This window comes from Vombatus ursinus, unplaced genomic scaffold (genome assembly GCF_900497805.2).
Source record: "Vombatus ursinus unplaced genomic scaffold, bare-nosed wombat genome assembly UNPS02008996.1, whole genome shotgun sequence".
In the NCBI taxonomy this organism is placed as follows: domain Eukaryota; kingdom Metazoa; phylum Chordata; class Mammalia; order Diprotodontia; family Vombatidae; genus Vombatus; species Vombatus ursinus.
This window is the reverse complement of record NW_020948774.1, coordinates 9,041,966-9,068,201: the sequence shown is the minus strand read 5'-3', so window position 1 is coordinate 9,068,201 and position 26,236 is coordinate 9,041,966. Positions and strand designations below refer to the sequence as shown.

General features: G+C 37.7%; 1 protein-coding gene across 4 annotated transcripts in view; it reads left to right on the top strand.

Moving 5' to 3' along the window:
- The window catches only part of GAS7 (growth arrest specific 7), a 282,466-nt gene that overhangs the window by 232,329 nt on the left and 23,901 nt on the right, over positions 1-26,236 (top strand). For all 4 annotated transcript variants that reach the window (XM_027850132.1, XM_027850135.1, XM_027850134.1 and 1 more), the window contains exons 6-8: positions 9,084-9,173; positions 16,790-16,905; positions 17,672-17,746. In XM_027850132.1, the coding sequence (XP_027705933.1) occupies positions 9,084-9,173; positions 16,790-16,905; positions 17,672-17,746 (281 nt within the window). The remainder of the gene's footprint in view (positions 1-9,083; positions 9,174-16,789; positions 16,906-17,671; positions 17,747-26,236) is intronic.

The window sequence follows — 26,236 nt, the reverse complement described above, 5'->3', positions numbered from 1 at the left end:
GACCTCGTGTGTTCAATATTTCTTGTTCTCTGAAAAATAATAGCCCAGGTGAAGTGGGACTATGTAGTACATTGCTTCCATTGGCCAAATTATAGAGGATCATAGGATTTGTAGTATGTTCATAGCTAGTGGGGACTTTAAATATTATCTAGCCCAATCCCCTAATTTTTTAAATGAAGAAGTTCAACACTCAACACACTCAAGTTCACTTGATTAGCAAGCAACAGAGTTGAGAGTTGAACCAAGGTTCTCTGACTCTAAATCCAGTTGCCATTTCTACTGTACTATGGCTGTATTTATTTAGTCATTTTTCTCTTGAAAAAGGAATAAGGTAGCCATTGGTAGCATTGTACCTTTTGACTAAAAGAAACAGAGTGAGTTGGGCCAAATGAAAATGGAACAGAGCAGACTTCAGCTGGTAAACTCAGCTACCTGTTATGGGCCCTTGAAGCATCCTCCACCCTCCCTTTTCTCAGCATATACTCATTCTATAACCTTGTTTCCATCTTGTCTCCCCAAATGGGGATGGGTTATTTTGCCAGGGACAGAAGTCCAGATCAGACCATAAATGTAAGCCTCAGCAATCTAAAAAATCTACATTCACATACTCTGAAAGTAGGTCAGTAATGCAACCTGCCAGGGATTTGCAGTTGGTCATGACATTTGATTATCCTTCTGCAAACCCTTTTTGTTTAAGAGTCATTGCTCTTAGAGGAAATACTACCGAAGGGAACTCCCTCTGACTGCTGGCTGCCTTTGAGTGCTGGGGATGGCAGTGGGAGAGCTTCTTGTGAAGCACAGTGCTGTGTTGAAATCTGCTGCAGAATGCTAGGCTGGGGGCAGGGAAATGTTCTGCAAGAATTTTTCAGCTTTTTTGATGACAAGAAAGAGCAGTCATTTTAGAAGTAGAATTGAATGAATGAATGAGCATTTATTAAAGACCTACTACTGTGCCAAGCACTCTAGTAAGAAATGGCGATACAAGTGAACTCCTCAAGCCTTAGAATGGGGAATGACAACACCTGTAATAGAGCTAGCATTGGAAAGATGTGACAGGTATTGGTGTTGGACAACAGTGGCAGAATGTGAGACAGAAGAGCATCCAGGTGGCTTGGAGCTGGCCAGAGGGTAGTGTAGTGTTCTTGTTCAGAGCAGTAAAAGCTCACTTTAAAAAATGAATTGATTATTTTTTATAAGCATTTATTTTCTCCCACTGTCCCCCCTGCATAAAATAATGAGAAAGAAAGTGCTTATTTATCATACCATTTATGTAGCATTTTAAGGTTTGAAAAGTATTTTATGTTATTTCATTTGATCTTTGTATATTATCCCCATTTTACAAATTAGGAGACTGAGGCTTAGAGAGGTTAAATGACTTGCCAAGAATTACATGGCTAGTAAGTACCTGAGGCAGGATTTTAATGCAGGTTTTCCTGACTCAGGTTCTGCACTCTATCAATCATACCACTTGGCTACCCCCCAAACTCTCATAACAAATGAGCATAGTTGAGCTAAACAAATTCCCACATTGACTATGTCCAAAAAATGTGTCATTCTTCATTTTTAGTTTATCCCCTCTGGCAGGATGTAGGTGAAAGCTCACTTATCAGAGCCTAAGACCCCAGGCGTAAGAATGAATAAAGGTTAAGAGTCCAAGGGAGCTGTAATTAAATCCGCATAATTGATTTTCTTCCAAAAAGATCTTATCAGCATAAAACATCAGGCTGAATCTCACATGTAATAAAGATAAATGTGAAGTCTCTCACATTTGAATTTTTTAAAAAATGATTTTATAATACATGTTGAGTGAGAGAAAGCATTTGTCTGAATGGTGTTTGTCTAAAAAGATGGACTGGTGTTTTTTATGAATTGCAAGCTTATTATGCATCAACAATGAGGTTATGCCAGCCAAAAAGACCAGTACAATTTAAAAAGAGACATAATTTCATTCTTTCTTTTTTTTTTGCTTTTTGGTGAGGCAGTCGGGGTTAAGTGACTTGCCCAGGGTCATACCACTAGTAAATGTCAAGTGTCAGAGGCCAGATTTGAACTCAGGTCCTCCTGACTCCAAGGCCAGAGCTCTATCCACTGCACCACCTAGCTGCCATGAAAAGAGGCATATTTTCCAGGAATAAGTTGGTGATGAAGTTCCTGTACCCACATCTGGTCAGACCATGTCTGAATGACTGAGTTCAATCATAGGCTTCACAGCAAATGATGCACGTTGATAAATTAGAATGCATACAGAGGAGGAAAACCAGGATGATGATGGAGAGCCTCGAGTCCATATTGTAGAAGATCATATAATGTCCACTTCATATGAAGGACGTGAAGAACAGAAGATTCAGTGAGAACATGGTAGCTTTCTTTAAGTGTTTGAAGGGCTGTCATGCGGAAGAAGACAGATTTAATCTCTTTTGCCCCAAACTTGAGGGGGCTGGCAGGGTGGGTGGATATGTTACAAAAAGAGAGATTAAAGCTTTCCAAAAGTGGAATGGGCTATCGATCAGCCAGGCACCTATTCAGTGTCTACTGTGTGCCAGGCTCTGTGCTAAGGTGCTGGACATGTAAGTACAAACAATGAAACAATCCGTCCTCACAAGGAGCTTACATGCTAATGGGAGAGAGAAATGCATGTACAGCATAAGCAGCATAGGTGACCCAATGGATAGAGTGCTGGGCCTAGAGCCAGGAGGACATCTCTGAGTTCAAATACGGCCTCAGACACTTGCTAGCTGTGTGACCCTGGGCAATTCACAACTCTGCCTACATTTCTTTGTCTATAAAATGAGTTGAAGAAGAAAATGGTAAATTTCTCTAGTATCTCTGCCAAGAAAACCCCAAATGGGGTCACATAGAGTCAGGCATGACAGAAAAACCACTCAACAACAACAACACAGTATAAACAAGACAGGAATAAATACTGATGCATACAAAGTTAAATACAAGGTAGTGTTTAAGGGATGGAACCAGCAGTTGGGTGGCATCAGTAAAGGCTCCATGCAAAAAGATGGTATTTGAGCTGGGTCTTAAAGGAAGAAAGGGACTCTGAGGCAGAGGTATAAATGGACTGTGATCTAGCCATGTGGGCTATCTCAAGAATTATTGGGTAATCCTCAACAGAAGTCTTCACGATGTTGTGCTTGGAATTCATTTTGATAGTAGATAGGCAATCAGGTCTCTTCTAGATCTTAAATTCATTGACCTTGTCAAGGAATAGAAAGCTTCATTTGTTAAGGAGATAAGGAGCTCTATCATGAAAATGACACCTGCAAGAGAGACACAGCCCAAGCTGATGTGAATGATACAGAAAAGAAATTTTAGTGGGTGGTGGGAAAAGTCTCTCTATACAAATAACAGGGAAATATTGTTACCCTTTTCTTCTCCAACTTTGTACTTTATGAGATAGTGAAATGTGATGTCCCCATTTCAGTCTTATTGATCACCCGTAAGGCACAAAGCTATATGTTGGGCATAGGTACACTTTTTGTTCTGGATCTTCCAGGGTTATGTTTCCCAACGCTGATACTCAAGCAACCTAGTAATCCAGTGACTTAATTTTCCTTCAAGCTAGAGTTTCTATTCTCAATTAATTATTCTTCTGCCAAGATTTCAATTTCTTTGGGGGTATCCCTTTGGGGGAGTCCCTGGGAAGGTCCTTTATTGTTATGTCAGCATCTCTGAAAAGGTCAATTCTGAAAGTACTCTCCTAATACTTAACTTTTATAACTAGGCCCGCAAACACACAAAGTCTCTGAGTAGTGAAGTCTTTTGAGAGGTGGGATAATTCATGGTCAGAAGTTAGACCACTCAAACATTCTGATATATTTCTCAGAATTTCCTTTTGCCCTGGTTCTTTCTATTGGGTTAGCTGTCAATACAATTATTTATTTGACTGACATTTAACATGACTAGTGAAAGAAATTGAGGATATTTATCCTAAAGAAGAGAAAAATTAGAAGCTATGGTAGCCATTTTTAAATATTTGAAGGAATATCATGTTGGAAGAAGGATTAGACTTGTCCTTCTTGTCCCCAGAGGATAGGGCTAGGATCAGTAATTTAAAATTGTAGAGAAGCAGATTTTTAAGTTCATATAAGAGCAAACTTCTAATAATTGGAGCTATCCAAAAATAGATTAGGAATTCACTAACATCTCAGGGATTAGCTTCTAAGCACTGCAGGTATTCAGGTAGAAATCGAATGACCATTTGTTAGGTATATTGGAGAGGGAATTCCTGTTTAACTATGGGTTATTCTAAATGAAAAAGAAAATACGATGTCCTTTTCCATTCAAAAATTTTTGAAATATTATAGACTATGCATGGAATTGTTCTAAATTTGCCTCTGGGCTAAGAACTCCACCTTTAAAGAAAAAGAGGGTTCTCTAGTATGTTTCAGCCCAGACTTAGCTTTCCTCCCAATTCCCACCCCACAGATAAATGATGGTGACTTGGATGGGACCATAGAGGCTTGGCTGATGGTTAAATGTTCTGTTCTTCCTAACTGCTACTAATAGCTAGCCTTAATTAATTTAATAGAATATTTTTTAGTGTGAGGTTGGTATGGCAGCATTATTCCTTTTCTCTGAGATGGAGGTCAGGGGGGAGATAATTGGAGAAAGTGAAAGTGATGAAGAGAAGGGACAGAGGACAGAGGTTCTGTGCATCCTGGAATAAAGGGAATTTGGGAAAGTATGGTTCCCAGGCATAGCCACAGGGTAAGAGAACTCTGCTCAATATAAAATGACAGGTTCTCCATAGTTCACTGAAAAAACTAATTGTCTTTGGGAGCCAGAAATCTCTCAAATTTAGCTTTCTCTAGGCAAGTAGGTGGCATAGGGAGTAAGACACTGGACTTGGACTCAAGAAGACCCGCTTTCAAATCTGACCTCAGACACTTGCTAGCAATGTGACCCTGGGTAAGTCATTTAAACCTCTTAAAGTCTCAAGTTTCCTTATCTGTACAATGAGGGTTATAACAGTACCTACCTCACAAGGTTGTTGTGAGAATCAGATGAGATGATGGGTGTACAGCACTTTGCAAATCTTAAAGCTCTTTATTGTTGTTGTTCAGTTGTTTTTCAGTCATGTCCAACTCTTTATGACCCCATTGGAGGTTTTCTTGACAAAGATACTGGAGTGGTTTGCCATTTCCTTCCCCAGCTCATTTTACAGTTGAGGAAACTGATGCAAACAGGGTTAAGTGATTTGCCCAGGGTCAAACAGCTATTAAGTGGCTGAGGCCAGACTTGAATTCAGGAAGACTCATCTTCCTGACTCCAGGCCCAACACTCTGTCCACTGTGCCACCAAGCTACCCCCATGAAGCTCTTTATAAATGTTTGTTATTATAATTTGAAGAACTGCATGTTTGGAAAGTTGGATATTACTCACCTCTGGTGGCGTCAGGCCATAGTGGAGGTTTCTCTTGGCTCTAGGAGTGATGGGACACTGATACCCCTAACCTATGAACTTCTTTTCATAAGTCCCACCTGGTTGAGGCCCCACCATCTCCAACCCAAGTTCCCCTCCTCAAATTCCATTCTCAGGAGTCCCATGATCTCTCTTACCCTTGATCCCACAGTCTGCAAGGCAAGTTCTGGTAACCACTACTGTTAAAGATTACATATGCAAAAAGCCAGAAACCATGTGTTCATCTTTATATCTTTCTTTTGTTGACGAAAGTATTTAGAGATGATACATTTTTCCCTAAGAACTGCTTTAGATAGATTCCATAAGTTTTGGTTTATTGTCTTGTTACTGTCATTTTCCTTGAAATATTTTATTGTATCTATAATTTGTTCTTTGACTCACTCGTTCTTTAGAATTGTTATTTAGTCTCCAAATAGTTTTTAAATCCTTATTTTTAAGAATTGTTTATTGAATATAATTTTATTACATTTTGATCAGTGAATGATAGTGTTTAGTTCTGTTTTTCTAAATTTTTTTTTTTAGTGAGGATTCTATGCCCCAATACATAGTCTGGTGTTGTATTTTGTTTTTAAGGTACCATATACAGCTTAGATTTATGTAAAAAAAATATGTAAATACCTTCCTATTCCTATTCAGTCACTGCCAGTATCAAAAATAAAACCCTTTGCTTGGCATTCAAACACCTTTATAACCAAACACACACCTTTTCCAATCCTCTTACACCCCACCCACCTCCCAACCAACTCCAACATCCGGCAACACTGACCTCTGCTTTTTCTTGAATAAGACACATCATCTGCTGACACTAGGCATTTTCACTGGCTATTTCCCATGCCTAGAATTCTCTCCCTTCTCAACTCTATCTCCTGGCATCTTTGGCTTCCTTCAAGGCCTTGGGTAAGTGACTTAATCTCTGTCTGCCTCTGTTTCCTTAAATATAAAATGAAGATAATAACAGCACCTACCTTCCAGAGTCGTTGTGAGATCAAATTAGATAGTGTATGTAAAAAACAATACCTGGAGCAGCTAGATGGTGCAGTGGACAGAGCACTGGCCTTGGAGTCAGGAGGACCTGACATCAAATCCAGCCTCAGACACTGAATAGCTATGTGACCCTGATTGCCCGCAAATACCTGCTACATAATAGGTGCTTAATAAATGTGAATGCTTTCCTTCCGAGAGCCGTGACTACTTTCTAAAAACGTAAGAAGAGAGGAATTTGAAAAATGTTTATTAGCCATTTTATATGCTAGGCATTGTGTAAATATGATACTGTCCCAACACTTAAGGAATTGGAGTAGGGAAGGTAAAACAAATGCACAAATAATTGTCTTGTGTGTATTTTGGAAAAATACGAAATGCTTTGAGAGATCTTAGAAAGGAGAGGATCCCTCCTAGGAAGAAAAGAAAGATGAAGACCATTCTGGAACAATTTGAACTCACTCAGAAGTTAGGTGGGACAATGAAGAACTTAATTAGGGGCTCCAAAAGAAGAAGCAACACAGGACATTTGAGTGTGTCTTTGCTAGTGAGCCGGGCAGCTGAAGCTTTGGGACACCCTCTGCATGCCCTTCTCCTTTGGAGTGAACATTAAGGTGCAATATTTGCCCATCCGTCATCTCCCCTTGGGGATGGGGAGAATACTTAGCAGAACCATGGTGCTTCCAGATATCAAGGGGATATCTATCCCCATTTTTCATATCACATAATCACTTGCAATTGGAATGGATCTGTTGGTTCTATTCCAAAAATAGTCAGATCTGACTTATGGCACAAGTAAATTCCTTCTTTGACTACAGACTGGTAGAAGTCTTCTCATAGATAGATACTTAATAAATGCTTATTGACTGACTCAATGTTCTGACTGACAGCTTTAATGTGCACCCAGATCCTGTCATCCATGCCTAGAATTTTGTCCTTTCTCATATGGAAACCTGAATTTCACTTCAATTCAGACCTATATTTCTTTGTATCCCTGAGGTCCCAAAGCTTATCTCTACTGTTTACTGATTTTAACTTTTGATTTTCAGGTAACATCATTTGTAATCTGGAGTAAGGAAGGCATTTGTAATTTTCAGGGTAATGGACTGAGCCCGTCTGGAGAAGTCAAGGCTGTCTGTCTCCAAAGGAGAGAATGGTCAATGTAGAGAAATATACTGGGAAAATTAAGAAGGCCAAAGGGCCTTGACTCCAATCTGTGTTATAAGATTCTTGTGATGCTTTAGATTTCAACACTGCTTCACTGAAGATAGATTTGTTTATTCTCTATTTACCAAGATCTTTTCTTTAAAAAACTCTTATTTTTATTGATTTATTTTATTTTTCTGTCATCTTCATTTCCATATATATCTCTACCTCTACCCCCTCCCATCTAGCCATCATATCAAATAAGGAGTAAAAGTGGAAGCAGAAAACAAAACAGTCAGGCAAAATATAATCAATGTCTCAATTGTATCTGATAAATTATGCAATATTCCATATCCATAGTCCTCCACTTTCTTAACTCTTTCCCAAAACCAAGCTTGATTATTATAAATAGCATCCAGTCTCTTGTTGTTCTTTCCTTCATTCTGTATGTGTGTGTCTCTATATATGTATATATAGAGATGCACACATTTTCTATCTGTGTTCACACACATGTTTATTTATGTTGTTTTTCTGGTACTGATTACTTCATTCTGCATCATCATGTTGTTTTAAGGCAGCTAGGTGGTATGGTGCCTGGGTTCAGGATGACTTAAGTTCAAATTTAGCCTTAGACACTTAATAGCTGTGTGACCCTGGGCAAGTCACTTAACCTCTCTCTACCCCAGTTTCCTCAGTTGTGAAATAATGGCACCTATTTCCCAGAGTTGTTGCGAGGATTAAATGAGATAATAATTGTAAAGTACTAAGCGCAGTGTCTGGCACATAGTAAGTGCTATATAAATGTTAGCTATTACTCTTAAATTTGGTCTCAGACAGCTGTGTAACCCTAGGCAAGTCATTTAACATCTCTGTGCCTCAGTTTCCTCAACTCTAAAATGGGGATCATAATAGCACTTTTCTCACAAAGTTGCTGTATCAAATGAGATATGTATAAAGTCTGTAGTGCAGTGTCTAGCACATAGTAGGCACTATATAAATGCTTTCTTCCTTTACCCTCTTCCCATGCTTCTCCATAGTCTTCTTCTTATTCATTGTTTCCTAAAGCACAGCACTATTCCATTACATTCATATACCAAAATTTGTCAAACTATTCTTCAATAAGTGGCCTTCTATTTGGTTTCTATTTCTTCACAACTACAAAGACGTATAGCTTTGACTATTTCGGTGAATATGGGATTTTTCTATTTTAATTCTCCATGGGATATGTACCTCCAAGTATGATCTTTGAGTCAGAATTATAAACATTTTACCTACTTGTTAAGCAAAATTTTAATTACTTTCCAGAATGGTTGGACAAATTCATGACTCCACCAACACTCTGCTAGTGTATGCCTATCTCTCCACAAGCCCTTCAGCACTGACTTTCCCCTTGTTGTCTTTGCCAGTCTTATGGGTAGAGTCAATATGACCTTGTAAAGAGTGTTCAGGAGCCTCTCCAGTGCTGTGTTTGTCTCCACTTTCCTCACCATTTGGCAAAGCTGTTGCCTCTTTTGCCTTTTCAGATAAACTGTGTGACTTTCCCACATCCTGATACAATGCCAGAGCAGCAACTGTTGAAGCCAACTGAATGGAGCTACTGTGATTACTTCTGGGTAAGTGACCCAAACTTCACTCTGTCCAAAGCCTATCTCCCAGTGAATGAATGAATGAATGAACAAATGAACAAATGAAAAATTATTAACTGCTTATTCTGTACTATGCAGCAGGGTTTACAAATATAAGCAAGTAAAATAGTTCTTGGCCTCAAAGAGCTTTTATTTTAATTGAGAAAGACCATACAAATATGGCCTGGTAGTCAGGGAAGAGTTTTTAAAATGGAAAGTGATAGGGAATGATAATTTGAGTCATGGAGTAATTGATTGACTTGTCCTTTCTGGGAATGGTAGTGTTGATTAGATTACTATTCTCAGAGCTAGAGTTGGGGAAGCCATAGGGAAGATGATTGACACATATCCTTCCTAGTAGCTGTGGCAATATTGATTTGATTACAATCCCCTGAAGAAGAAATCTAAGTGGGGAGAGAAGATGGGAAGTTGTGTGAACAAGGTAGATAACTGAAGGTAAGGGGAATGGAGATCAAGACAACAAACATAAAGAATAGCTAGAACAGGCTAAAAATAGTAGGTCATGGAAGTTTGTCCTCACAAACTCACCAATTAGGACAGGGAGTCCCAAAATGGTAGCTCCAAAATTGAGTGAATTAATTTTCCCAGGGCATGGTTTCTGGTGATCTGGTGATGCCAGGGGTTACAGTGGGATCAATGGCAAGAATATGCCTGGGGTAGAGTGTGAAGCATACCTGGGACTGACCATTTCCTGGACAAGACATTCCATCTCCCACCTGTGTTTTTGCATAGGCTGTGCCCTGTGCCTAGAATGTACTACCTTCTCACCTCCACTTCACTGAATCCCACACTTCAGCTAGAAGCTAGAGCTCAGCTCTAGTGTTTCCTTCTATAGGAATCCTGTCTTGATCCTTCCCATTCGCCATTGCTAGTGTCCTCACCAAAGAAATGTTTTTGTCTATACTTCATATTTAGTGTAAGAGTATAAACTGAGCAACAGAGGCCTGGGTTGGCCTGACTGCAAGTATATGTTTAGCTATATGATATCTAATGTAATTTTCACCTTTGGACAGAACAAGGAGGAGGGCCACAGTTGGGATCTCATTTCTCTACTTTCCTATCTCCAAAAGGACTATTACACTAGAATTATATTTATCTATAACACATCAGACAATCTACGGTTATGATGCACTTTTAGGGGTTCAGGATAATAGCTCATATCCCCTTGGGTTCAAGGTGGCAAATATTCCCACTCCAGGCTGGAAGGATAAGAGTTAGCTTACATCCCTTCCCCCAAATGTTTGTTACACAAATGATAATCACAGATAGTAAGCAAACATTTATCAAAGCAAATAGTAAAACATTACTTACAGCCATCCATTATGTAACTGCTTCCTACCTTTACAATCTTTTTTCCCTTGACTCTTCTGTATACTCTATAATCCAGTAACATTGGCCTCCTTGCTATTCCTGACATTAGACACTTCGTCTTCCTGTGCCAGGCATTTTCTCTTGGTGTCCTCCATGCCTGTAACAATTCTCCCTCATATCAACTCCTAAAAAGTCTCAGCCAAAGTCCTACCTTCTACAAGAAGTATTTCCTAATCTCTTTTAATGCTAGTGCCTTCCCTCTGTTGATTATCTCTAATTTATATTATATATTTCTTGTTTGTACAAAGTCACTTTCGTGTTGTCTCTCCAATAAGACTGTGAGCTCCTTGAGATCAGGAACTGTTTTTTACCTTTATTTGTGCTTAGCACAGTATGTGGCAAATAGTAGACACTTAATAAATGCTTGTTGACTTGACTTGTTGACTTAAACAGAAACCATGATTTCAACTAACTTTTTAGTTGCATCTTTAGGATTTTCCATGTATATCATCTCATCATCTACAAAAGAAGAGTTAGTTTTATTACCTCATTCCCTATTCTGATTCCTTCTATTTCTTTTTCTTCTCTTTTTGCTATTGCTAGAATTTCCAATACAATATTGAATAATATTGGTGGTGGTGGGCATCCTTGTTTCACATCTGATCTTACTGAGAAGCTCATCCCCATTACAAATAAAGCTCGCTGATGGTTTTAGATAAATGCTTTTTATCAATTTAAGGAAAAATCCACTTATACTTTCAAGTGTTTTTAATAGAAATGAGTGTTGTACTTTATAAAAAGCTTTTTCTGCATCTATTTATATAATCATATGATTTTTAAAAACTATTATTATTATTATTATTATTATTTAGTTTTTAGGCAACTGGGGTTAAGTGACTCGCCCAGGGTCACATAGCTAGTAAGTGTCAAGTGTTGGTCTGAGGCCGGATTTGAACTCAGGTCCTCCTGACTTCAGGGCTGGTGCTCTATCCACTGCGCCACCTAGCTGCCCGTAAAACTTTTATTATTGATATAATCGATTGTGTTAATAGTTTTCCTTATGTTAAAGCATCCTTGCATTCCTGGTTTAAATCTCACTTGGTCATAATGTATAATCTTTGTAATATATTGTTGTAATCTTTTAGCTAGTATTTTATTTAGGATTTTTGCATCCGTATTTATTATTGAAATTGGTCTATAATTTTCTTTCTCTGTTTTTACTCTTCCTGGGTTAAGTATCAGTATCATATTTGTTTCATAAAAGAAATTTGGTAGGATCTCTTCTTTGCCTATTATTCCAAATTATATAATATTGGAATTAGTTGATCTTGAAATATTTGATAGAATTCACTTGTAAATCCATCTGGTCTTGAAAGCTGCTACGGTATAAAAGAAGAGCTGGGTTCATATTCAGAGGAAGATAATGAGGGTTAAAAAAAAAATCACTCGTACCCCAAAGAGTAATATCAAATGGTCACAAGCCCAAAAAGAATTCTTGGAAGAACTTAAAAAGGACTTCAAAAGTCAAATAAGAGAGATTGAGGAAAAAGTTTTGAAAAAAATAAAAGCAATCCAAGAAAATTATGGAAAGAAAGTTAACCAATTGGAAAAAGAGGTCTAAAATTCTAAGAAAACAACTCCTTGAAAACTAGAATTGGGCAAGGGGAATCAAATGATGTTATGAGACACCAAGAAATAATAAAACTATAAAACATAGAAGAGAATCTAAAACATCTCATTAAAAAAAAAACAACTGATCTGGAGAACAGATCAAGGAGAGACAATATAAGATTTGTTGGACTACCTGAAAATTACGATTAAAAAAAAATAGAATCTTGATAGAATATTATAAGAAATTATTAAGGAAAATTGCCCTGAAGTTCTAGAACAAGAGGGTAAAGTAGAAACAGAAAAAAAAAATCTGTCATTTACCACCTGAAAGAGATCTCAGGGAAAAAACTTACAGGAATTGACATTCTTGTAAATAGCCAAGATTCAAAACTCCCAGGTTAAGGAGAAAATATTGCTAGAGAGAAGAAAAAAAAGAACAATTTAAATACTGAAGAGATATAATCAGGATTTCACAAGATCTAGCAGCTTCTACAAAAGACTGTAGGTCTTAGAACATTATACATCAAAGAGCAAAAGAGCTGGGGTTGCGGCCAAGAATAACTTGCCCAGCAAAGTTGAATATAATCCTGAATGGGGAAAAAAATGAGCATTTAACGAACTGAAAGATTTTCAGGTATTAATGACAAAAATACCAGAATTCAGTGGAAAATTTGATATGTAAGATCCAGAAGAAATGTAAGGAAAACATTAAAGACTAATTATAAGGGATTAAGATCAAACTATTTACTTCTTATATATGAAAATGTTATCAGTATTCTTAAGACTGTCACCATTACTAACATAGTTTGAAGGAAAGGTTAGGACTGAATTGAGTATGATGGAGTTCTGAAAAGCAAAATTGGGTAGGAAAAGGTAAAAAGGAGTGATGATCTCATACAAAAGGGGCGTGAAAGGAAGAAATGATAGAAAGGAAACAGGTGGGGGTGGAGGGATGGTAGTACTGAAAACTTACTCTCATCAGATCTGGGTTAAAGAGAGAACAACATGTGCATCTGAAAGGGTATAAAAGTCTTCTAAACTTATAAAGAGATAAGAGGCCTAGTTAACAGGATAAGGGAGGGACTAGAAGGGTATATAGATACTTACTGTGTAACTTTGTGCAAGTAAAGGGTAATAATAGCATCTCCCTCCCAAGGTAGTTGTGAGGATAAAAGGAAATGACATTTGTAAAGTATTTTGTAAACCTTAAAGCTTTGTACTATAACTGATGATATACACCATACACAGTCCTTCAGGAAACCACCCATGCCTGCTTGGGCAGGAGTGTTATATTATTTAGTTTCCCATGTACACATTTTTTTCTATACCTCTTTCCCCCAGTAGATATATGCTCCTTGAGGTCAGGGACTGTTTTGTTTTTAAATTTTACAGTATAAGCAGAGATAACAAGGAAAATGCGTTATGCTTAAAGGAACCAAATAGCCAATGAAGCAATATCAATATTAAACTTATGTGCCCCAAATGTCATAGCATATAAATTCATAAGAGAAAAAAATACTGAATTGCAAAAAGACATAGATTGTAACACAATAGTAGGAAACTTTAATGTTCTTTCAAAATTGGACAAAGCTGACAAAGAAAATAAAAGGGAAAATATAAATTTGGGAAAAAAAAGTTGGAGAATTTAGCTGCCTTCTGAATGGCACCCCTTAAGAAAACAAATATTTCTTAGCACCACATTGCCCTTTTACGGAAATTGACAACATGTTAGGCTACAGAGAAATTGCAGATAAATGTAAAAAGGCAAAAGTACTAACCACATTCTTTATAGACCATAACAAAATAATAATAGTAATCAATTCAGAGAACACTGAAAAAGACACTGGAGGCTTAAAGATGAAATTCCAAATAACAAGTGAGTCAAACAAAAAAAATCACAGAAACAAATAATAATTATATGAAAGACAACGATAATGATGAGATAGCATGGCAGAATTTTTGGGATGAAGCTAAGCAGTCCTAAGAGGAAAAATTATCCCAAAAATTGCACGTTATATTTAAAACACATAGTAAATGCTTAATAATTTTTTATATTTAGCAACATATTAACAAAAAAGGATTAATTAATTGATTATACAATTTAATAAACTAACTCAATAACTACGAAAGAGAAAATCTTGAAATTTATAGGAAGAATAAATTGGAAAACAAAAAGGCTGAAGAAATGATAAACCAAACTAAAAGCTGATTCTCTAAAAAGACTAACAAAATTTTAACCAACTTGATTAAGAAAGAAAAAAGAATTTGTTCATTCAACAAATGAAAAAGGCGAAATCACAGCAAAACTAGAAGAAATAAAAATAATTATCAGGCCCTACTATGCATAGTTATATGCCAACGAAAGAGATCACAAAAGAAATAGGGAATTACTATCAAAAATATAAAGTACCCAAACTAACAGAACATCAAATAGAGATACCTTGATATCTCTATTTGATATTTTTTTAGATATTAAATTATTGAATTTCAGAAAAGGAAATAGAATTAGCTGTAAAGGACGTACCCAAAACAAATTCCTCATCTTGATAGATTTGTTGGAGTATTTTATCAAACTTTTAAAGAAAAATTAATACCTATATTAAACAAATTATTCTTAACTACTGAGAAAGAAAGCACTCTGCCATTTTTTAAAAATCTATAATCCTAAAGCCTAAAGCAGGGAATGTTAAAGGAAAGAAAGAAAATATAAGAAGGGAGAAGGGGGGAATTCTCACAGAATGACATCCATTTTTCCAGTAAAGTATGAGCTAAGGTCCTCAGCTAAGAGTTAGGAAGAAGAATGCTGTTGGGTGGCTTGAGGAGAGATGAAAATGTTTGGAACAGTCACTGTGGAGAGAGTAATGAATTTATTAGGAGAAAGTGGGTATTTGTCTTGTATCAGTAAAGACTCGGTTGAGATTAGGTAACATAAACTTTTAATAGACCCAGGCAGCATGGTTTTGTGATTTCCTCCAGTATTGTTCAGTATCACATATATAGGAGAGGCAGTAGATGGTGAGAGTAATTCAGGGTTGGGATTAAGTGTGGAATTCAAGAGTAGAAGATAATGTAGAGTTAAATTGGTTCACTAAAGGGTCAAGATAGGAAGAGAACAGGGTGAAGGCAATGCAAAGGTGATATCCTGGGAAAAAAACAGAGGACTCAGAGAGAGTTGAGAACACTATGAAGATGAAGAACAGTATTAAGGATCATAATGCCTAGGGAATCTGGAATAATAAAAGATCATAATCAGACAAAGAAATTTCAGAGTTCATGAAAAAAAGTGGAATATTTGTGAGTGGCAGCAAGATCAAGGATATCTGTGTGTAAGTGAAGTAAAGTGGAGTAGACTGAGGCACTTGAGCAGACTGAAGAACTGAGGAGTTAAGGAATTTGTGAGAGGATCAGTATGTATTTTGAAGTTCTCTAGTAGGAGGGCAGGAGATGGGTAACAATGAAAGACTGTGAATCAGGCACTGAATTCACTGAAGAAGGAAGGTAAGTGTCAATAGATCACAGCCATAAGGATCTGAATTTGGTAATAAATTGGGATCCTATAACCCTCAAAGAAAGAGAAGTTGCTTAATGAAGATGGTAGAGGGCGAGTATGGCACTGGAGAGCATGGAATATTCCTATTCCTTGTGACCAGTTAATTAGGAGGCATGAGGGATATTGTAGCTGGTACTAGAAATAGTGACAAGGAAAGCAGTGTCATTAGAAAAGAACCAGGTCTTACGGAATAAGTAAGAAAAAAAGAATTTTCTGGTGAAAGGAAATATGTTAATCTTGGAGCAGGCTTTCAGATGGCACAGTGGGAAAAGTGGGCAGATTTGGAGTGGGGCACTGGAATCTGGAGTAGGCTTAAGGTGGTTTGTAGTAAGGGAGTGGCCAGTTGGGGATAGGGAACAGGGTTTGTACAATGGCAGCCAGCTGATCAGAATCACATGAATAGAGTGAGGATAAAGGTTTACATTAGCTATTGAGGAGAGAGAGGCCATTAAGAGCATGTGTGGTTAGAGAAAGCTGAGTTGTAGGAGGCATGTGATTAAACCATTCATTTTCTCTTTTGAGGTTCAACCTTGTGGCAACTGATGATGTGCCCTGAGGCCCCAGGGAGCCTGGTGAGAAGGCAGGGGTACTATGTCTGACCTGGAGGAGATGCTGAGGGCTGGCGTGCATTATGGTACTGGAGATAGTCCTAGGGCCAGGCCTGAAGGGAAGCCAGCATGAATGCTGTCTATGAGGGCTCTAAATTTCAAAGGACAGTACCTGTTTGTGAACATATATTCTTCTCTGTTTGCTTTAAAAAAAAAAAGTCATTCCTAGTACTTTGTAGTTCACCACATAGGTCCTACTTGGAATGAGTTATGTTAGCCAAGTTGTACATTTTCTTGTTATTCCCTAGGAAATGAGTTGAGAAAGTTATGAAGTAAGGAAAATAAGGCCCTTGTAGATCAAACTGTTCCATCTGCCAGGTCACCAGGATGTCTTTAGCATTTCCTTCTAAAGTTCTCATTTCATGTCCCATCCTCCACAATCCACCCATCTGTCTTTGCCTTGTTAGAGCTCAGAAACCCATGTTAAACAGTAACAAAATTACGATCCTCCGTGGTTCCACTTAGCCCCCAAGCTCTTCATACCCCATCTTTTTCCTTTCCAGGCTGATAAGAAGGATCCCCAAGGCAATGGCACTGTGGCTGGGTTTGAGATTCTTCTTCAGAAGCAACTGAAAGGCAAACAGATGCAGAAGGAAATGTCAGAATTCATTAGGGAAAGGTAACCATTGCTCCAGGGGCCTGCGTAGCCATATTAATTTCATGCCTCTTAGCCTGAAGGGAGTGATCAGGGAAACAGTGGCCAGTGCCTGAGCACTGGCAATAGAGAGACAGGACAGTTCAGAGGGAAACATGCTGTTCCTAGGGTTTGGATCCTGGTTTTGCCATTTACTATTTGTGTGACTTTTAGTAATTCACTTAATCTCTGGTCCTCCGCTTCCTCATCTTACAGATGAGGAAGGTTGATCACTTGATTTCTAATATCCCTTCCAGTTTTAAATCTATATTTTTAAAGAACAGATTAATACTGCTTCTGACATTCAGAGATGTAGCACAACTAGGGATCATTTTTTTGGCAGTGAGTAGTTATCTTTGGGATAATGTAGCAATGCCAAATGAGATAGAAACTGAGTAAACCTCAAGTATATAAAGGGCTAGGTTGGAGGAAGACGGCACCAAAGCAAGTGTTCTTTCATGGAACATTGCAATGAACCAAATGCAGACTATTGGATAACTATATTTCCATAGAAATAAAAATGCCAAAGCCTAATTAGTGGGGAAAACTGGGCTATTCGAACCTTTGAGAAAGCAAGACTTTCACTGAAATTCCAGACCAAATTTCCAGAAGGGTTGAAAAGATATTTGGTAAAGAATGAGGGCAGGAGGGAAGGGGGAAAGCAGTAACCAACACATCCTTTTGGTCTGTAGTATCACTGGGCAAACTTCCATGCTGGAAAAATGATTCATTGGGTTTTATGTCTTTACAGAATTAAGATCGAAGAAGAATATGCCAAGAACTTAGCCAAGCTCTCTCAGAATTCCTTGGCAGCTCAGGAAGAAGGGTGAGTTTTCGGGCAGGAGAGATGGGTGATGGTGGTGGGGAGGTTAAGAAGGAGGTTTTCAATTTTCCTTTTTGTCTAGTTTTCTTGCTATTTGTACAAATATGGTATGCTTGGAGAGATCTCCATATGTCAGCTTAAGCTCCTGCTTCATTTATAGATTAGGCTTGTTAGGAGCCTTATTGAACCTTTCTATTTGCCAGGCATACTATGGAGACTTTGGGCTCTGTCTTTGTCACTAAGATCGCCAGGGTGAGAAAAAACCTTTGAGATCTTGAGATCATGGGTTCTTAACCTGCTATCTGTGAATTTGTTTCATTTTATTTCAACATTTTGATACTGTATTTCAATATAATTAGTTTCCTTTGCAATCTTATGCATTTTATTTTATGCATTTAAAAACACTATTTTGAGGAGTCTGTAGGCTTCACCAGACTACCAAAGGGGTTCACAATATGAAAATGGTTAAGAACCCCTGATGTAGATCAACCCACTCATTTTATATAGGAGGAAACTGAGGCTCAGAGAATGGAAGTGATTTGCCCAAAGTCATCTTGGTAGTAAAGAGCAGAGAGAGATTTCAAATCCAGGTCTTCTAACTTGAGTCTTATGAACCGTGTTCTTCTGTGGACCCCAGTTTTCATATCCAACACCTCCAAGATTATTAGACAGAGGTCCTTCTGCAGAGTCACTTTCTTATGCAGAGTAGTCTTGGTTAATGTGGCTGGCAGGACACCATAGCACTGCCATCTGGGAAAGCTGGGCATTAGCCCAAGTACTTATAAAAACTTCCCTTTCTGCTGGTTGCTAATCATGTTTGAAAGTATCTCTATATCCCCTGTTCAGCATCACGGAGTGTTTTAATCAAAACCATACCAGATTTTGTTCTTGCAACATCCAGTGGTCCCTAAGCCCCTAAAAACATCTCATGTGCAGTAGTAATAACTCCAACCCCTTTGGATTATACAGCAGCACATGAGGATGATTGGGGCAGATATAGAAGAATTAAAGAATCTCGGAGATTTAAGGGACCTCTGCATCCCTCTGATTTAACCTACCACCTGACAAAGAATCCACCATATATCATCCCTGACAGGTTATCCTCTAGCTTCTGCTTGAAAAGAATAAGGGAAAGACTCCTGACTCCTAAGGTGGCCCATTTCTCCTTTGAGCAACTCTAAGTGTTAAGAAGTTTTTCTGCCCTTCTACAACTTCTACCCATTTCTCTTAATTATGTTATCAGCCCTTCTTTCACATGATAGCCAATTCCAGAGTGGGATGTTCTTAGCTTTGTGGTTATGGGAAGAAGGTTGAACCTAATCAGCTCCTTGCCTGAAAGATCATAAAATCTTAGGTTTGGAATTTGAAAGGCCATCTAATCAACCCTCCTACCCAGCATAGGAATTGCCTCTGCAGCATCCCAGAGAAGAAAACGTTTGCACATTCTTCTTTTCTTTTCTTTTTTCTTTTTGTTGTTGTTGTTGTTGAGGGAATTGGGGTTAAATGACTTGCCCAGGGTCACACAGCTAGTAGGTATCTAAGGCCATTTTTGAATTCAAATCTTCCTGACTCCAGGGCTAGTGCTCTATTCACTGTACCACCTAGCTGCCCCTCATGTTCTTATTTTCAATCTGATAAGAAGTTATCAGATAGAGATGCATAACTAGGAAACAGGCCTTAAAGTCAGGGTTCAAGTACTATCCCTAATGTACTGTCTGTGTGACACTGGGCAAGTCTCTTAATGTCTCAGTACCCCAAGCAACTCTCTAAGTCTAAATTGCAGGGCAGGTCCCCATCTGAATTGGCAGTGTTTCCTCAGTGAAGATTTTTTTAAACTAAAGAAATCACCAAAGGTCAGGTCCAAAAAAACCCAAAACATTTTATTTGAATATTTCAAGGGATAGTGAGCTCACTATTTCATGGAGCAGTCTTTTAATTTTTGGATAGCTTTAATTGTTAGAAAATTTGCCTTCTATTGCTCTCTGTTTAATTCCTTCAGGAAACAGGGATTTCCAATTAAATGTGCCTTCAATTGAACCAAATACTTAGGCCAAATATTTAAACAAGTGGCATCCTCTAAATGGTTTTCGAACAGGCCTGGCTAAGATTGTACTATTCAATGCTTGCCTTTCCTGATTTTTTTCTTCTGGTTGCTCAAATGAGATTAACCCCCATTCCTCCCCTTCCCTGCCCCCACCTCTCCATTCATCAAGCACTGCCCAGGAAAATATTCATGCCTGGATAATTTGGGGAATCACTGTGGTCACTGGCAAATGAAGTTCTAACTCAGGCAGTCCACAAATGGGACTACCCTAACCACACCCACATACTACAGCCACCAGCCCCCAGAAGCCTTTTAGCTCCTACCTCTTCTAACTGGGCTATTTCCAAGTACTCTCAGTTCTGCCAATGAGCAGGACATATGCTTCCAACATGAGCATCCCGTTCCACAAACAGGCATGCACTGCTGTGACCTACACACATATACGTGCTCCTGCTCTCTCTCTCTCTCTCTCTCTCTCTGTCCCTTCCCCCCTCTCTTTCTCTCTCTCTCTCCCCCTATGGTCAGTGCTTTCACTCTGGCTGAGTAGTTACAATGTTGCTTTTCAGACATTTGAAATTTTGACTATGTCTACTTGTTTTCCTAAAAGCTGTTCTGGAACCTGAGACTCTGTAGTGTCTTGAGAGATGCTAACTGCTGAAACCTGAGCTGCTTTTGCAACTTAATATCTCCGTGTAAATTAGATTTCACAGGATATGTAAATAAAGAAAATAAGATTATTCGTTCTACCCACAATTTTCTCCCACAGAGCAGGACAATGGTATTATAGGGCCTTCATTGTTGTCAGGTGTGACAGTTATACACGTTTTAATTTATTTTTTAAAAGTATGCATCAGCAGAGGTTGGGATGCCATAGCTGAGGAGTAAACTAGCAAAAACCCTTCATTCCTGATTACAAATTATCATGCTGATTTTGTTCCAGCCCATCCCAGTATGGCAAAGTCTCCTCATCGAATCTGAACATACATACCCTTTGTTTGGTATCATTTAAATTCATCCAATGGCCTTCGATCCTTCCATACTGATTAAGGATTTTTTCATGCCTGGTTAAAATGCTTTTGATTGAGATACCTAAGCCTTGTTCATATTTCTGATTGGTTCATTCAAGAAGTCCAGCTGCTCTGTAATTTTTGATATATTGTTATGGAATTCCTATCTCATACTCTTCCCCCCGCCCCCGCCAATTTGATATTTGCTGTCCCAAGCAAATCTACTGGTGTGGGCTTGGCAGAATTTATAGTCCCCAATCTTGGATAGCTCTCTAGTGATTGAAAAAGTTCTGCATATTCTTTCTGCGTGCATTCCCTAGTTTCTTATATTAAAGATTCTGTGTGGCACCATTCCTAATCAAATTTAGTAATTACCATCTCTCCCCCCTACACACACACACACACACACACACACACACACACACACACTGCCTTGCTGGGATAACTATTATATTCCTTTTGGTTTTTGAAATGTTGCAGAAGGCCAACGATGATGATGATAGCTATAATAGCTAGTATTTATATAAGGCTTTAAGATTTGCACAGCAGGCTACAAATTTTATCTCACAACAACTGTGCAAATGGGTGCTATAATTATTATCCCCATTTTTAAAATGAGGAAACCAAGGCAGAAAGAGGTAAAGTGACTTGCTCAGGGTCACACAGCTAGCAAGTTTGAATTTGAACTCTAAGCCCAACACTCTTATGATAATAATGCTATCATGAATATTTTTGTACAGATAGGTCTTTTATTACTATCAGTAACTTCCCAAATAGTGGGATTGCTGGGCCAAAAGGTGCAAACAGTTTTGTAATTTTTCTTGCATCATTCCAAATTGTTTCCCAAAACATTTGAACCAAATCATAATTCTATCAGTAGTGGAACGTATTTTCCAAAACCTTAGCAACCCCAAATTTTCCTCAAATTTTTGACAATTTGTTATACATAATTTTTTTTTAATTTTGTATTTCTCTGGTTATTATTTATTTTCTTCAGATGATAGTATCAAAGATTTATACTAATAAGGTTCTTTGGAGATCTCTAATTTAATCTCATTTTATGGGTGAAGAAACTGAGTCCCAGAGAGATTAAGTGATTTAGCTATCATTGTTGTATTTCTCCTTTTGAAAACTGTTCATAGCCTTTGTTTACCAATTGGGAAATATTTCTTAATCTTGTAGACTTCCTTAAATTCCCTATAAATCTTAGATATCAGATTTTTTTTTGGACTTAGTGTGGCCAAATATATTAAAATGGTATTAAGAATTTATGGATGAATTTTATATCCAGGCACTGTGGGCAACCAATTGGTCTGAGGCAATTCTCTGATTCAAGTATAATTTATTGGTTGAATTCTCAAGGGTTATTTCAAGGTCGTATTTGTTTTATGGGGCATTGTTACCTGTCAGTCTGTGAAAAATAATGAACTTTTGATGCATGATTCTGTTCATCATCTTGTCTTACTTAGTAGTCTACATGTGGGAAATTTTTCCATCCCTCCTCAAATATCCCATAGCTCTCCATCTCCTATCCTCTTAGCTGAGAACCTTGCCTCATATTTAACTGAAAAAAATTAAAATTGTTCACAAAGAAGTCCCTCTTCTCCCTTTCTTTCAAGCATATGCTGGAGTGATATCAGATTTTTTATCAGAGATGTTTATTGCAAAATTTTTTTTCACCCTTAGGTGAAAAGGTATGGACCTTTCCTTCTTCTAATTGTATTGGTTTTTCTTATACAGAACCGTTTAAAAACTTTTCTGTAACCAAAGTTATCTTTCTTTTTTTAAAATGATGTTCCCCAAATTGAGGTTGGGATCAAGTATACAGGAAAACATAGTTCAGAAAGAAGATATAAGATAGACCAAACACTTGTAGGTTACACAAAAGCCTCATAAAGAATGAAATAAATTATATTTTAATTGATAGGAAAATGCTTATTATTAATGTAGGAGCTGTTCCTGGGTCAACTATCTGTATATCGTCAGGCAATCAACTTCTCAGAGCTAAGATCAGAATTAGTATTTAAAAAAAAATCATAGTCAAAGAGGAGGTTTTTTTTTTCAGATAACACAATGGTCTACTTAAAGAATCTTATAGAGTTGACTAAAAATTAATTGAAGCAACAACCAATAAAGTAACAGGATATAAAACAATCCCTCATAAATCACTTGCATTTCTAAGTTTCCAATAAAACCCAGCAAAGAGAGATAGAAAGAGAAATTCCATTCAAAATTACTACGTAATCTAGTAAATATTTGACAGTCCACCCAAGACCCACAGGAACTATATGAATACATCTACATAACACTCCTTAGAGAAATAAACAGATTTAAATAATTGGAGAGATTGTAATTGCTTATGGTTGGGCTATGCCAGTATAATAAAAGTAACAATACTTACATTAACTTATTTTCTCAGTGTCATGCCAGTCAAACTACCAAAAGATGATTTTTAGGGAGTTAAAAAAATATTAATAGTTCATATGAAGGAACAAAAGCAAAACTCTCAAGGGAAATAATAAAAGAAATTAGGAAGCAGAGGACCTAACAGTAACAAATTTCAAGCGACACGACAAACTAGGAGTCATAAAAAACAGTTTGATAATGGTTAAGAAATTTAAAAATTGATCAGTCGGACAAATTAGTAGTCAAATATATAGAAGCAAGAGAACATAGTAGCATAATGTTTGATAATGCCAAACCTCAGCTACAGGGGTAAGGGACTCACTATTTAAAACAACAACAACAACAACAACAAAAACTGCTAGTCAAACTGAAAAGCAACCTGGCAAAATTAAGTTTAAATCAACACCTTACACCATTTATGAAAGTAAGCTCCAAATGGATATAGAACCTAGACATAAAAGTTCACATCATAAACAAGTTAGAGGAAAAAGAAAGGAAATGCTTTTCACAGTTATGGATAGGGAAATTGTTCTTGACCAAAGAAGAGATAAAGAGGGTCACAGAAGAGAAAATGAGTAAGTTTGATTAGATAAAATTTTTAAATTTGCTCAAACAAAATGAATGCAGTTAAAATTAGAAGAGTTATGGTTAACTAGGAGAAAAATCTTTATAGCAAGTTTCTCAGATTAAGTTCTGATATCCAAGCTTTAGAGGGAACTGATTCAAATAAGAGTCATTACCCAATAAATAAATGGTCAAAGGATAGAGACAGGTAGTTTTTAAAGGAAGAAATCAAAACTATCAACAACCACAGGAAAAAATACTTCATATAACTAATGACAAGAAAATGCAAATTAAAATGCCCACTTATCAGATTGACAAAGATGATTTTTTTTTTTAAAGAAAGGCATATGAGGATTATAGGAGGAGCTACAGAAGGACAGGCACACTAATGCATTGCTAGTAAAACTATAAATTAGTCTAGCCATTCTGAAAAGCAGTTTGGAACTATACCTTAAAAAGTCACTAAACTATCCATATTGTTTAACCTAGTGATGCCATTAGAAGGCATATGCCCCAGAGAGATTTAAATAAACACATTTTAAAAAAAAGAGAGAGATAAAAAAACTACATGTACAAAAATATTCATAGCAGCCTGCTTTGGGTTGGGGGCTGCCTCGGCCCAGCCCCCTGGTAGTTTCAGGTACAATATTGGAACAGAATAGGTCATTCAATAGTTTACGAATTAAAATAACTTGGAAAATGAATGGCCTATAGGTCGAGTCTCAGTTGAAGGAATTAGAAATGTTTAGAGAAGAGAACATTTGGGGGAACACAAGAGCTGTCTCTTGTGGAAGAGGGATTGGATTTATTCCACTTGGCCACGGGAAGCAGAACTAATAGCAATGTAAAAAAGTTTCAAGACAAATCTGATTATGTGAGGGGAAAAAAAAACAACTTCCTCATAATGAGAGCTATGCAAAAATTGCTGGTCTTCCCGGCAATGTAGCGTGTTCCCCCTTTACCAGTAGTCTTCAGAACAATAGCTGGATGACCATTTGGTGGGAGTATTGTAAAGGCGATTCTAAGTTGGGTATAGGTTGGGTTAGATGGCCTCTGAGGTCTCCTCTAACTCTGAAATTCTGTTACTCTGTAATGAGGCTTTCTATACTTTGTTAGACTGTTCTTTGGGTGACAGATATGAATTAAAGCAACTTAATGTTTAGTATGGATTTATGGATTTGGTTTAAGATAAGAGGTCTAGGAAGCATGGAGCAAGGCAGTGAGGATTTCACTTGTGAATTTGGTGAAACTCATTGTTTATAAATGGTGATGCAAAATAGAAAACAGATGAGAAAAGGAATGTTAAGTAAAATATTAATGAACCTTTTCAACGTAATTAATTTCTATTGAGCAACTACCAAAAGCTAGTTTTTTCAGATTCAAGATATGGCCACTAGACATATATTCTAACAAAAGGTTACATCTAACATCCTATTTAGTAAATGGTACATGGGGTGTTCAGAGAGGACTAGTACCTCTGGTGTGAGGGCCTGCCAAGCTCTTTTCAGGGGCTGCTCACCTGCCTTTGGTGTCCATCTGTCACCCAACTCTCACATGTGGCTCCAGGAAGCTGTAGCATGTGCAGCAGCCACACCATGGTAAAACCTTCTCAGCAGATGAGCTAAACCAAGTTGAGGGTAACCGACAGGCCTCAAACCTGTCAGTGAGTTAGGGGGATGTCTATCTCAAGCATGTGAAGACTTCCCCTCAGGCAGAATGGGCAGACGACAATAATTTATTCCAATGTTGCTGTGGAGCACTTAGAGGTTGGCCTCGAGCCTCTCTACTGCATCCTGGGCCATCTCCAGTTATCCTGATTTTTGTCTTGTCATTGGACTTCAATGACTTTGGAAGAGAGAGTGAGGCTGATGACTTTGTACAACTCTGCCTCACTTAAATCCAATTCATGCACAAGTCAAGATATCACCCTATAATGTCATTGGTCCTCTTTGAAAATAAAGGACAAACAACATCTTAATAGACTAAATATATTCTTTTAGAGATAAGGAAGCTTCTGAAGGATCCAGGAGAAGCTTAGTGTGACAGTGTAACAGGGCACTGGCCAAGTCTAACCCTTATTGGATGATGTAGTCTCCATGTAGGTTTCAGAGTATGTGTAGGTATGACTTTTTTCTGGTCTGCAAACCATGTGGCAAAGAGATAATCTTCCTGTTAGCTGCTGAGTGGAGGTAGAAGTTACTACAGCAGACTACCTTGAAGGACAACTCGTCTGTTGGGTGAGTGGGCCTGAGGTTGCTGCCCTATCGAATGAGGGTTACAGTAGCTTTTCCTTCTTGCTTACCACCAGAGAAGTGAAAAAGGAGTAAGATGCCCCAGGCAGTCTTGTTGTATGACCTCCTACTACCACTCAGCAGCCAATAAAAAGTCCATCTCTTTCTTCAGCATGTGCTTAGTAGACCAGATGCAGACATAGCTGCATATACTCTGAAGTGCACTTAGCAATTATATCAC